The sequence below is a fragment of the Microcaecilia unicolor genome, chromosome 1, assembly GCF_901765095.1.
Source record: "Microcaecilia unicolor chromosome 1, aMicUni1.1, whole genome shotgun sequence".
Classification (NCBI taxonomy): Eukaryota; Metazoa; Chordata; class Amphibia; order Gymnophiona; family Siphonopidae; genus Microcaecilia; species Microcaecilia unicolor.
This window is the reverse complement of record NC_044031.1, coordinates 712280856-712293646: the sequence shown is the minus strand read 5'-3', so window position 1 is coordinate 712293646 and position 12791 is coordinate 712280856. Positions and strand designations below refer to the sequence as shown.

General features: G+C 47.6%; 1 protein-coding gene across 1 annotated transcript in view; it reads right to left on the bottom strand.

Moving 5' to 3' along the window:
* The window catches only part of MYO5A (myosin VA), a 360108-nt gene that overhangs the window by 139667 nt on the left and 207650 nt on the right, over window positions 1-12791 (bottom strand). The window contains 4 exon segments of the mRNA XM_030189293.1: window positions 7832-7957; window positions 8830-8970; window positions 11319-11400; window positions 12324-12589. Of these exon segments, the coding sequence (XP_030045153.1) occupies window positions 7832-7957; window positions 8830-8970; window positions 11319-11400; window positions 12324-12589 (615 nt within the window).

The window sequence follows — 12791 nt, the reverse complement described above, 5'->3', positions numbered from 1 at the left end:
TGAGGGTCAGAGAGGGAAGGAACATACAGGGACAGAACTGAAAGCTGCAGAACAGCCACTAAAGACACAAACAGACAAGGACTAGACCCAAAACAGAAGAGTAAACCAAAGGACAAGCCGGGTCTGGGCAGGCAGCAGACAGAAGAGAAAACCAGGAAACAAGCCAGGTCAGGGCAAACAGCAGAATCAGGGAAGAAACTAAAACAAGAAACCAGACTAGGCAGAAGAGCACAAAGCACCAACATACCAGGGCCTTAGACGCAAGGCAAAGCAGAAAGGTTTCAAACTAGCTAATAAGCCCAGCAGCAGCTGAAGCTCAGCTGCAGCAATCACCAGGAAACTACTGGTGCTGTGCAGGTTCAATCCAAGCAAGCAAGTCTGGCAGCCCGGAAGATCTGGACCGGTCTGGGCTGAAATCTGGAACGGGTGACAGCACACAGACAATCTAATGCAGCCAGCACACAAAGACAGAGACAGAACTAATTCACAAAGAACAGACAGAAGCCAGCTCAGAAGCTGACCACAGGAAATAAGGTGAGTCTGAGAGGGGTCACGGCCACAGACGTGACACCACGTCTGCCGGAAGATGAATAGGCACACTTGAAAGTACTGTACTATCATCCAGCAGATGTACTTTTAAGAAACATTTGGGTGGGGGAGGGGCAATTCTCACACCCTGTTCTTACTGTATAAAAGTAAACATGCATTCTTCTGCATTGAGACTTTTGATTATTGCCCCCTTGGAAGGGAATTTTTACACAGGCATAAAGTTGTTTTCCATTGGGTGTGAGAGAAAGAGTGAGAGCAAGAGAGCGAGTGACCTGGAGGAGAAAGGGGAGAGGCCATCTGAATGAGGCAGTTTCCAAACATTCCATTGATTTGGAAAAATAACAAAATGAAACCAATTGCGATAATGTTTCTACCCCTTAGACATCACTACTGATGTGAAAGATTTAAAAGGATGCGATTCACATTTAAAATTCAGGGTGCCAATGTAGCAAAGCAGCAAGTATTATTCAATCTAAGCAGCTAATTCCATAGTTAGCCAGCTGCCTAGACCCATTTGAAAATTGCCCTCTGTGAAACCATCATGACTGTCAAAACAGTTTTTTTAAAAAGGCTGTTTATGAGGTGTTGTTATTGACTGAAAGGTGATGAAGGCATTTTATTCTGTATGTTAAGTCAATAAACAGATTTAAACATAAAAAGGCTGTTTAAAAAGCACTAGGAAAAGCAAACAGTGTACTTGAGCACATCGCTTCACCCTTCAATAGGTCACTGGTAAGACCACAACTGGATTTGAAATAGTATGCTCAGATCTGGAAGTCTCACCTTTGTAAGGACCCTGAAAAAAAGGAAGCAATTCAGAGAAGGGCTACCAAAAATTAGTACATAGCCCATCAGCAGACAAACTCCTGGAAGAAATGCGCATAAAGGTAAAATTATGTATAATCATACCTGATAATTTTCTTTCCATTAATCATAGCTGATCAATCCATAGACTGGTGGGTTGTGTCCATCTACCAGCAGGTGGAGATAGAGAGCAAACTTTTGCCTCCCTATATGTGGTCATGTGCTGCCGGAAACTCCTCAGTATGTCGATATCAAAGCTCCATCCGCAGGACTCAGCACTTAGAGAATTACACCCACGAAGGGACACTCTGCCCAGCTCACCACCGCCGAAACGGGGGAGGGGAATTAACCCAGCTCATCCCCACACAAGTGGGGGAGGGGAATCCGTAAAGCTCATCCCCGCGGAGCGGGGGAGGGACACCACACCCGCCGATGCGGGGGGATCTGGCTTATCCTGCAACCGCAACCGCGGGAGGAGCTGACTGACCCTAACACCGCCGAAGCGGGAGGGGTACAAAGCTGCCCTACAGCCGCACGAAGCGGGAGGGAGTGCCGGCAGAATTTTAAGTCTCAATCCAGCCCCGTAAAACGGAGGGGAGAGGAATGCAGCAGCTCACTGTAACACAAACTCGTCTTAACTCTTGAAGAATCCAAGTGAAAAAACTTGAACACGAAGTCTTTCTGAAGTAACTGAAGACTAAACTTGAACCTGAAATGCAACCAGAATAAAAACAGTACAGATATCTAGGAGGGGCTATGGATTGATCAGCTATGATTAATGGAAAGAAAATTATCAGGTATGATTATACATAATTTTACCTTCCATATCATCAAGCTGATCAATCCATAGACTGGTGGGATGTACCGAAGCAGTACTCACCCAGGGCGGGACATTGAAATCCCTGACCTCAACACTGAAGCTCCAAACCGGGCCTCCGCCCGTGCAGCCACAGTCAAACGGTAATGCTTGGAGAATGTATGAGCCGAAGCCCAAGTTGCCGCTGCAATGGCTTCCTTGACCCATCTTGCCACTGTAGGCTTAGCAGCCTGCAGACCCTTACGAGGACCTGCAAACAGGACAAACAGATGATCCGATTTCCGGAAATCATTGGTCACTTCCAAATATCTGATGATGACTCGTCTCACATCCAGATATTTAAGAGCAGAGTACTCCTCTGGGTAGTCCTCCCTACGAAAGGAAGGGAGACAGAGCTGCTGATTCACATGGAAGCGAGAAACAATCTTGGGCAGGAAGGAAGGCACTGTGCGAATAGTCACTCCTGCCTCAGTGAACTGCAGAAAAGGCTCTCGACATGAGAGCGCCTGGAGCTCGGAAACTCTTCTGGCTGAAGTGATAGCCACCAAAAAGACTGCTTTCAACGTCAGGTCTTTCAGAGATGCCCTCGACAAGGGTTCAAAAGGCGGCTTCTGCAATGCTCTTAGTACCAGGTTGAGATTCCACGCAGGCACCACTGAGTGCAGAGGAGGGCGCAGGTGATTAACTCCCTTGAGAAAGCGCACCACATCTGGCTGCGAAGCCAGGGAAGCACCCTTCAGGCGGCCCCTGAAGCAAGCCAGAGCCGCTACCTGGACTTTAAGGGAACTGAGCGACAGGCCTTTCTCCAGACCTTCTTGCAGGAACGCCAACACTGAAGAAATTGGAGCAGTGAAGGGAGAAAGTGAGCCTGCTTCACACCACGCTGCAAAGATACGCCAAACCCTGGCGTAAGCAGTAGAAGTAGAGCGCTTCCTCGCTCTCAACATAGTGGCGATGACCTTGTCTGAGAAGCCCTTCTTCCTCAGACGCTGCCGATCAATAGCCAGGCCGTAAGACCAAAGGGGGAGGGATCCTCCATCACCACGGGACCCTGATGTAACAGGCCCTGCTCCACTGGCAGCCGCAGAGGATCGTCGACTGAGAGCCTGATCAAGTCCGCATACCAGGGACGCCTGGGCCAATCCGGACCCACCAGGATTACCCTGCCGGGATGCTTTGCCACCCGGTCTAGCACCCTGCCCAACATGGGCCAGGGCGGGAACACATAGAGAAGCTCTTGTGTCGGCCACTGTTGGAGAAGAGCATCTACTCCCAGGGATCGAGGGTCCCGTCCTCTGCTGAAAAAGCGCGGCACTTGGCAATTGGCCGATGACGCCATCAGATCTAGGCTCGGCTGGCCCCAGCGCTTCGTGATGTCCAAGAACGCCTGAGCAGATAGCTGCCACTCTCCGGGCTCCAAGGTATGGCGACTGAGAAAGTCCGCCTTGACATTCATGACTCCGGCAATGTGGGCCGCTGAAAGCTGCTCCAGGTTCGCTTCCGCCCACTGGCAAAGATTCATAGCCTCCTTGGCTAGAGGGGCGCTCTTGGTACCTCCCTGGCGGTTGACATAGGCCACAGCCGTGGCATTGTCCGACAGGACCCGTACAGGCTTCAACACCAGTACCGGGATGAACTCCAAAAGCACCAACCGAATGGCTCTGAGTTCCAGGAGGTTGATAGACCACTTTGCCTCTGCAGGAGACCAGAGCCCCTGCGCTGTCCTTCCCAAGCAGTGGGCTCCCCAGCCCGACAACGAGGCGTCCGTCGTGACGACAATCCACTCTGGGGTCACCAGAGGCATTCCCGCAGACAACTTGTCTGTCTGCATCCACCAGCTCAGCGCCTTGCGCACTGCTGGGTCCAAGGGAAGGCGCACAGCATAATCCTCCGACATCGGAGTCCAGCGCTGCAGCAAAGAGTGTTGAAGTGGTCTCATATGAGCCCTGGCCCAGGGCACAACTTCCATCGTGGCCGTCATAGAGCCCAACAGCTGCACATAGTCCCAAGCCCGAAGGGGAGAGGCTACTAGGAACTGGTCCACCTGAGCCTGAAGTTTGACAATCCGATTGTCTGGCAGGAACACTCTGCCCACTTGGGTGTCGAATCGAACTCCCAGGTACTCCAGGGACTGAGTCGGGCGCAGCTGGCTTTTCTCCCAGTTGATGATCCATCCCAGGGAGCTCAAAAGAGCAACTACCCGGTCCACAGCTTTGCCGCACTCTGCATAAGAGGGGGCTCGGATCAACCAGTCGTCCAGATAAGGATGGACTTGTACCCCTTCCTTTCGTAGGAAGGCCGCGATGACCACCATTACTTTGGAAAAGGTCTGCGGAGCAGTAGCCAACCCGAAAGGGAGGGCTCTGAACTGGAAGTGTCGTCCCAGGACTGCAAAACGCAGAAAGCGTTGATGAGGAGGCCAGATGGGAATATGCAGGTACGCTTCCTTGATGTCCAAGGATGCCAGGAACTCTCCTGCCTTCACTGCCGCTATAACAGAGCGGAGAGTCTCCATGCGAAAGTGCCGCACTTTCAAGGCCCGATTGACCCCTTTGAGATCGAGGATAGGCCGGACAGAACCTCCTTTCTTTGGTACCACAAAGTAAATGGAGTAACGTCCCTTGCCAAGCTGACTTTCTGGCACCGGAACGACCGCGCCCAGGCGGATCAGATTGTCCAAGGTCTGCTGCACTGCCACAGCTTTGACCGGAGACTTGCAGGGAGAGAGTACAAACCCGTCTTTTAAGGGTCGGCAGAACTCTAGTTTGTAGCCGTCTCTGATGACTTCCAGCACCCACGCGTCTGAAGTTATTGTGGTCCACTCGCCCAGAAACGAGGACAGCCGTCCTCCAATCTGCACTGGGGCGTGGACCAAGACCCCGTCATTGGGTACGAGACCCTGGGGGAGGACCGGAGGGAGCACCTCCGGGACGGCGGTCTCTGCGAAAGGAATGCTGCTTGGGGGAGAAAATCCTCTTGAAGGAAGAGGGGGCAGAGGAACCCGACTTGCCCGGGCGGTACCGACGGGCTTCCTGCAACCGTCCTCTGGAGGTAACGGGACGAGTACTAGCCCGAGCCCTGACCTCTGGTAATTTCTTGCCCTTAGACGTGCCGAGATCGGTCACGATTTTGTCCAGCTCGACCCCAAAGAGCAGCTTGCCTTTAAAAGGCAACCTAGCCAGGCGGGATTTAGAGGCGTGGTCAGCAGACCAATGTTTCAGCCAAAGCCACCGCCGCGCAGAGATTGTCTGAGCCATGCCTTTCGCTGAGGCCCTCAAGACATCATACAGCAAGTCTGCCAAATAGGCTAAGCCCGATTCCAGGGCCGGCCAATCAGCCCTCAAGGAATGATCCGAGGGGGAAGCCCGCTGCACCATAGTCAGGCACGCCCTGGCCACATAGGAGCCGCAAACTGAGGCCTGCAAACTTAAAGCAGCCGCCTCAAAGGACGACCTTAAGGCCGCCTCCAATCTTCTGTCTTGGGCGTCCTTTAGGGCCGTGCCACCTTCCACCGGCAACGCCGTTTTCTTAGTCACCGCAGTGATTAAAGAATCCACGGTAGGCCACAGATAGGCCTCACGTTCACTCACAGCCAAAGGATAGAGGCGGGACATAGCCCTAGCCACTTTAAGGCTCGCTTCTGGGACATCCCATTGAGCCGAAATTAAGGTGTGCATGGCATCATGCACGTGGAAGGTTCTAGGCGGGCGCTTCGTCCCCAGCATAATGGCAGAGCCAACAGGGGCTGAGGGAGAGACGTCCTCCGGAGAGGAAATCTTCAAAGTGTCCATGGCCTGTAACAACAGGTTGGGCAAATCCTCTGGGCTAAAGAGCCGCGCTGCAGAGGGGTCATCCGCTCCATCCGAGCGGGGATCCGTCTCCTCCAAGGAATCCGCAAAGGACCGTTGGGAGACCTCAGACACGCTGCCCTCATCTACATCGGAGGAGACAAATTCCTCCAAGGCCTGGGAATCAACCCGAGGACGTTTACCTCTGGGAACCTCAACCTCTTTACCAGACGAGGGAGCAGGGGCAGCGTTGTGCATGAGGAAGGCCTGATGCAGCAGCAAAACGAACTCGGGGGAGAAACCCCCCAGACTGTGCACTTCCGCAGCCTGGGCAACAGCCCTAGACGCACCCTCAACCGGCGCTCGCAATAGCGGGGGAGAGACATGCTGCGCATCCAAAATGGCGTCCGGCGCGAAACTCCGCGAAGGAGCCGCGCGGGAAGAACGGCTCTTAACTTTAGCCGCTTCTGTGCCGTCGCCCAAATTAAGGGCGTTCATGGCATTAATGTCTCCAACCTCAAGGGCGGCCCAAGAAGAAGCCGTCCGAGCCGCGTGGCCGGCCAAGATGGCGGAGGCGAGGAGCGGGGGATGGGCGTTTATGGCGGGAAAAACCGCCACGCCGGAGGAAGGACCGGGACATTCATCGGTCACGAAACTGTCACCCAACAAGGGCGAATCAGGCTTTAAGACCCCCGCATCCCCTCTAGAAGCGCTCAAGCGACCCGGGGAGCGACCCTTTGCGCCCTCGCCCTCCGACGCCATATGCCACGAGGAGAAGAATCGGGGAACCCCCTGCCCGCTATAAAAAGGTAAAAATTACCTGCTGTCCGCTCCGAGTTGTAACGACCTGGTGTCCCAGTGAGTAGCTGCAATAGACGCTTAAATAAACGTCGAAATAAACGCCTTTAAGGACGTTCAAAAATTTTTTTTTTTTTTTTAACGGAGCCAGCGGGAGGGGGGAGAAAAGGAGGGACCTGGCACCACCAGGTTTGCACTTGCTCAAAAGAGCCCTCAACCCCAGGCACTCAACAAAACCTAAAAATTAGGCTTGGAGGCCTAGCCAGAGCTGCTGCTGTGTGTGACCACCACCTGCTGAGATAGAGAACATACTGAGGAGTTTCCGGCAGCACATGACCACATATAGGGAGGCAAAAGTTTGCTCTCTATCTCCACCTGCTGGTAGATGGACACAACCCACCAGTCTATGGATTGATCAGCTTGATGATATGGAACCATTTTTAAAGCAGACCTGGGGAAAGCACCTGCTTGATCCTGAGATTAAGCAGCATGGAATCTTGTCACTTCTTCAGACTCTGCCAGGTACTTGTAAGCTGGATTGGCCACTGCTGGAAACAGAATACTGGGCTAAATGGATCCTTGGTCTGACCAGGTAGGGCAACTCTTATGTTCTTATATAACCTCCAGGGGGAAAAATGTGAAAGGGAGTATACGAAAGAAACACTGGAAATATTTAGAAATATTCAATAAAACACAATAAAGAACACAAAAGAGGGAGGGGCTCTATGAGGCACTACTCATTTACTGGGAGATAGTGGAATCCGGAATAATCTATCAGTAAAAACTATACCAAAATTCAAGCACACTCAGATCCAGGCAGATGAAAAGAAAATCTAGGGTAAAGATACGGGTGAATATGGCTGATGTAAACTCAAGTGTCTATCCAAGGTGACAAGGGCTATTTGGGATGTTGGACTATCATTAAAACTCAGGCAGGGCTGGATGACTACTGTCGATACATTTCACAATAGCTCTTGCTTGTCCCAGGGGCCCTTCCAGAATGCTGCCAGCAACAAAAAAAGAAAATGGATCTTTGAAAACAAGAGCCAGAGGAAGGCAAAAGATGAATACTTACCTTGTCAGCAAAGTGCTGAATGATAAAAGCTTTGTTTGACAATCGTGGCTTTCCAAAAAGCGAGGATTTGTTCAAGTGTGTGTTATACAGTTTCTGGGCCCAGCTATTATCTGATCCTTTAGGCATCTAGAAAAGAGAATCAAACATTTTTTGTTAGAATTAATCACTTATTTTTGGGGGGGAAAAAAACCAAAGTTCTATTTCAATCTGTAAGATGCACTTTGCTGCTTTTGGGATAATTTTCATACTGTCTGCATAGCTGGAAATCTCCATGCACTCATTTGCTTTGAAAATTTTTTAAGAAAGAAATATCTGCACACACATTCACCTCCTTTTTTGTGAGGAGACTTTTTCAAACAAAATACATGTACTTCTAATAATACGAGCATACACATTTCTGTGATCCTATCCTAGTCCCACCCTTCAAGAGCACATCACCTAAATGCAGATAAAAGGATGTACACTGTGGAATAAAGTGTGTAGTTCTATTTGCACATGGGATCGGCAATTTTCAAGAAGAAATGCAAGAAGGAAGAGTGGAACAAAATAAAAAAAAAAAAAAAACATCCACTCTCATCCAATGTGATACTGGAACAACCACTTAATTCACAAAGAAAGTGGAGAAAAAAAGATCTCAGTCAAAAGGAGCCATACCATGTCAGCACATAATTATTTGAAAGGTAGACTCTTCAGATAATCACAGGTCAGAAAAAAAAACTCCACTAACATTCAATGGGTCAACCACAGCAACTTTGGGATAATGTTTTTCAAGCTTCTGCAAAAACGAGGTCCATCAAAAAAATCAGCCAGTGAACAACGAACGTCAGCAGTCTTTCAAACTTCTAAATAGAAGAAAATGACCGTAGTCATCTGATAAGACACTAGGCTGTAATTATGAAATCCCACCAGGAGTACCCTGATTCTCCCAACGGATGTCTTCAGGAGAATCAAACCAAATTCTAACAGAATTTCTGAACAGCCAGCATTCAGTATTGTACCTTACATTCTTCGTCGAGAAGATCCAGAATACCCATCTTGGCCTCTATAAGATTGATGCAGGGTTGGTTGTCATAGAAGTCAATCAAGGTCCATGGGATTTGCTCCTTCATATATTCCTCCTGTTCCAGTTTGAAGACATGCTGAAGGGGAAAAAAAAAAAAAGAGTTATCCATTAGTGGATATTCAGAATGATCAGCTAACCTTAGTTAGATTTTCTTCTTGTCCCATGCAGCAAATTAAATAAGATGTACGTGAACCTTCCTAGTTTTTTTTCTCTGCTTTGGTAGAACCATAATCTTTTCATGCCCTACTGAATTACAAAGCTAAAACCATTTTATCTATCTCTGGATTTATACAACTTCCTTCACAAGGTGCCCTACTGACAATGTATGAAACAAGTCCACTGATAACAATGAAATTATTTGGAGACCAGACCACTACATTTGGGTGCAAAGTGAGTTTGAAGTAATATGCCTTTATACCCAAGTGGAAGATGAACAATCTTGGACTTCTGGAGGAGCTTTTTCAAAAGGTGTGAGGCCTCTTCTGCTTGGTCCTCCCAAGGTTTCTTTTCCTTTATTCCCCTTCTCTCCCTGCTCCATGAGTGTCTCCTTGTCTTTTTTTTTTTTGCAGTTTATTTCTCCAGACTATACATCACTTTGATATTTTATGTAAATGCTGGTTTATTTTATTTTATACAATTTACTAAAGAGAGAGCAAGAGAGAGAGAAGACAGCGCTGCTGCCGAGTGCTGCAGTTGTTTAAAGGAAGTTAAGGCAGGCTGCGGATGTCTTCGGCTTAGGGATCCCTGCTAGCTAAGGTATTTAATTTTTAAGCTGAGCGGAGAAATGGGGGACCGGGGGCAGAGAGGAGCCCTTCCCATTTTATACCATGGCCCACCCAAAATCTGCAACCCGTGAAAAGCAGTTTGTCTGATTCTCCATTTCAAAAGACACCCTGTTCCAAGGAATAGCTGGGGTTAACATTACACTAATACTGTCACCTCCTACCCGTATGCAACGTATTTGTTGGAAACCATTAATGTAACAATAAAGTGGAGAAAAAAAGACCTCAGGTTACTCGGCTGATCCTCGTTTTCAAAGGACAAGCCTTTTGTATAATGAGGAGGCCTTATCAGTCATGGGTCTCAAAAAAAACTCCACTCAATAATTTGTAAAATTCTAGTTCCAACAAACAGATGCATGAGAGACTCTGTTTATAAATACATTCAAGCTTGGCAAAAGTACTTATCTTCATATAAGAATGCTTAGAAAGTCCAGCCGTGTTCAAAATATTCTTTTAACATTCGAAAGGTCCCGACAGGGAAGCCCTGTTTCGCTAGATATAGTAGCTGCTTCAGGGGAATCTTTCACACTGTACACAATCCCAAGCATGTAAAAAATCTCCGTCTCCAATCTCACTGGAACAGAAAAGCGTTTCTTTGATCAGCGCTCCGTCTGATTGGATGGAAACGAAATGACGTCAGACGCTGAGTATTTAAACCTTTCATGGGTATGGAGAAGCTGTCCGCCATTTTCTGTTCCAGTGAGATTGGAGACGGAGATTTTTTACATGCTTGGGATTGTGTACAGTGTGAAAGATTCCCCTGAAGCAGCTACTATATCTAGCGAAACAGGGCTTCCCTGTCGGGACCTTTCGAATGTTAAAAGAATATTTTGAATACGGCTGGACTTTCTAAGCATTCTTATATGAAGATAAGTACTTTTGCCAAGCTTGAATGTATTTATAAACAGAGTCTCTCATGCATCTGTTTGTTGGAACTAGAATTTTACAAATTATTGAGTGGAGTTTTTTTTGAGACCCATGACTGATAAGGCCTCCTCATTATACAAAAGGCTTGTCCTTTGAAAACGAGGATCAGCCGAGTAACCTGAGGTCTTTTTTTCTCCACTTTATTGTTACATTAATGGTTTCCAACAAATACGTTGCATACGGGTAGGAGGTGACAGTATTATTGATAACAGATCCTACTTATTCCGAAATATTACAGTTAACATTACACTCCCAGTCTAAAATAATTACACACTCATAGTAACATAGTAGATGACGGCAGAAAAAGACCTGCATGGTCCATCCAGTCTGCCCAACAAGATAAACTCATATGTGTATACCTTACCTTGATTTGTACCTGCCTTTTTCAGGGCACAGACCGTACAAGTCTGCCCAGCAGTATTTCCCACCTCCCAACCACCAGTCCCGCCTCCCATCACTGGCTCTGGCACAGACCGTATAAGACTGCCCTCCACTATCCTCGCCTCCCAACCACCAACCTCTCTTCCCCCACCTGCTCCGCCACCCAATTTCGGCTAAGCTTCTGAGGATCCATTCCTACTGCATAGCATTCCTTTATGCATATCTCACGCATGTTTGAATTCCGTTACCGTTTTCATCTCTTCTCACAAACAAAGACTGCAATTACACAACACAGTGGGGAGAAAGTGGAAGCACAGCAACTCTCTCTACTCACCATATTGAACTGCTGCTGGAGTTTTTCATTGGCGTAGTTTATACAGAATTGTTCAAAGCTATTTATCTCAAATGTCTCAAACCTGCAAAGCCAAGACACTGCTGTTACAGAATCACTGATCACATCAAACTCAGTTTTAAAGTACAAACAAACTGTACTAAAGAAAAACATGCACATTGTGCATAAAATAATATGCGATTATTCTTACTAGCACAATTCCCAATAACTCTCCTGTCTATTCAAGAGAGATCATACAGGAAGTGGCATTCAAATTACTCCTTGGGCTTGCCTCAGCCAATCAGATTTTGGGGATATCCCTAGTAAATATGCATAAGACACATCTGCATACACTTTCTTCAGTGTATGCCAAACTATCTCCTATTCATTTTTATTTAAACACTTCTTAACTTCTTAAAAAAATGTTTGAAGCAAGGAACAATATAACCTGAACACAGTTTTAAAAAAACATTTAAAAAAAACCCTGATATATTAGTGATATCCTACAAACTAGCCAGCTTGGGAGGGGGGGTGGGGGCAAAGACTGGTTTGAGTATCACTGTTGTAGGATATTCTATCTGCACACATTAAATTTGAGAGATGTTCACTGCTACCATGAAACATACAAAACAAATGTATTTGGAGCCACTGATCTGAGGGACACTAGAGGGCAGAGGTAAGTGCTCTTTCTAGGGCCTGATTTACTTCTCATACTCTTGTAGGCACTGAAGCAGAGAAGGATCCATTTCTCAAGCCACAGCAATAGTGGGAGGAAACTCTTAGAAATTATGGAAGTGGTTTTAATAGGGGTGTCTCTAGGCTGTGGGATTGAGGAAAAGGATGGAGTCCTATCAAATATTCAGCAAAGTCAATTTAAGAGAAGAAAACAAAATACTGAAGTAGCAGCTGGCAGACCCAGTAGAGTTCGTCACCTAGAAGTGAATGCTGGTCTTCTGCAGGACCTGTTGGCAGGTGACCCTAAAAGAGGTACAAAAAGCAGATCATTACCCATAAATGTCAAGCACGCCGATGAATGAGTGCTGTTTGGCGGAAGAGTGCAGGGCATGGTTAACATGATGAACAATCCAGCCAAAGAGGTTGGCGTAGATGTGCTTGGAGAGGGCATCCCTGGCATTGATAGCCTGCAATTTGGAGATGGGTTTGATGTACGTCTCAGCAGCAGTGACAAGCTTCCTGTGACAGAGCCAGTGGGCCATCTCTTCATATTCTACTCCCATGAGGTCACAGAAGATGGACAGAGGTTCATGTTTTGGCTGCAGTAAGACAGAAGACAATCTGTAATATCTAATACTGAGGGGATGGGAAGAATCAGGAGTACAGAGCAGGTCTGCTAATGACCATGAGGTGAAACAGAGAGACATGACAATATAACATGGTTTGGAGTGGAGAGGTAGCCTAATAGTTAGAGTAGCAGGCTAAGAACCAGGAGAGCCTGGTTCAAATCCCATTGCTGCT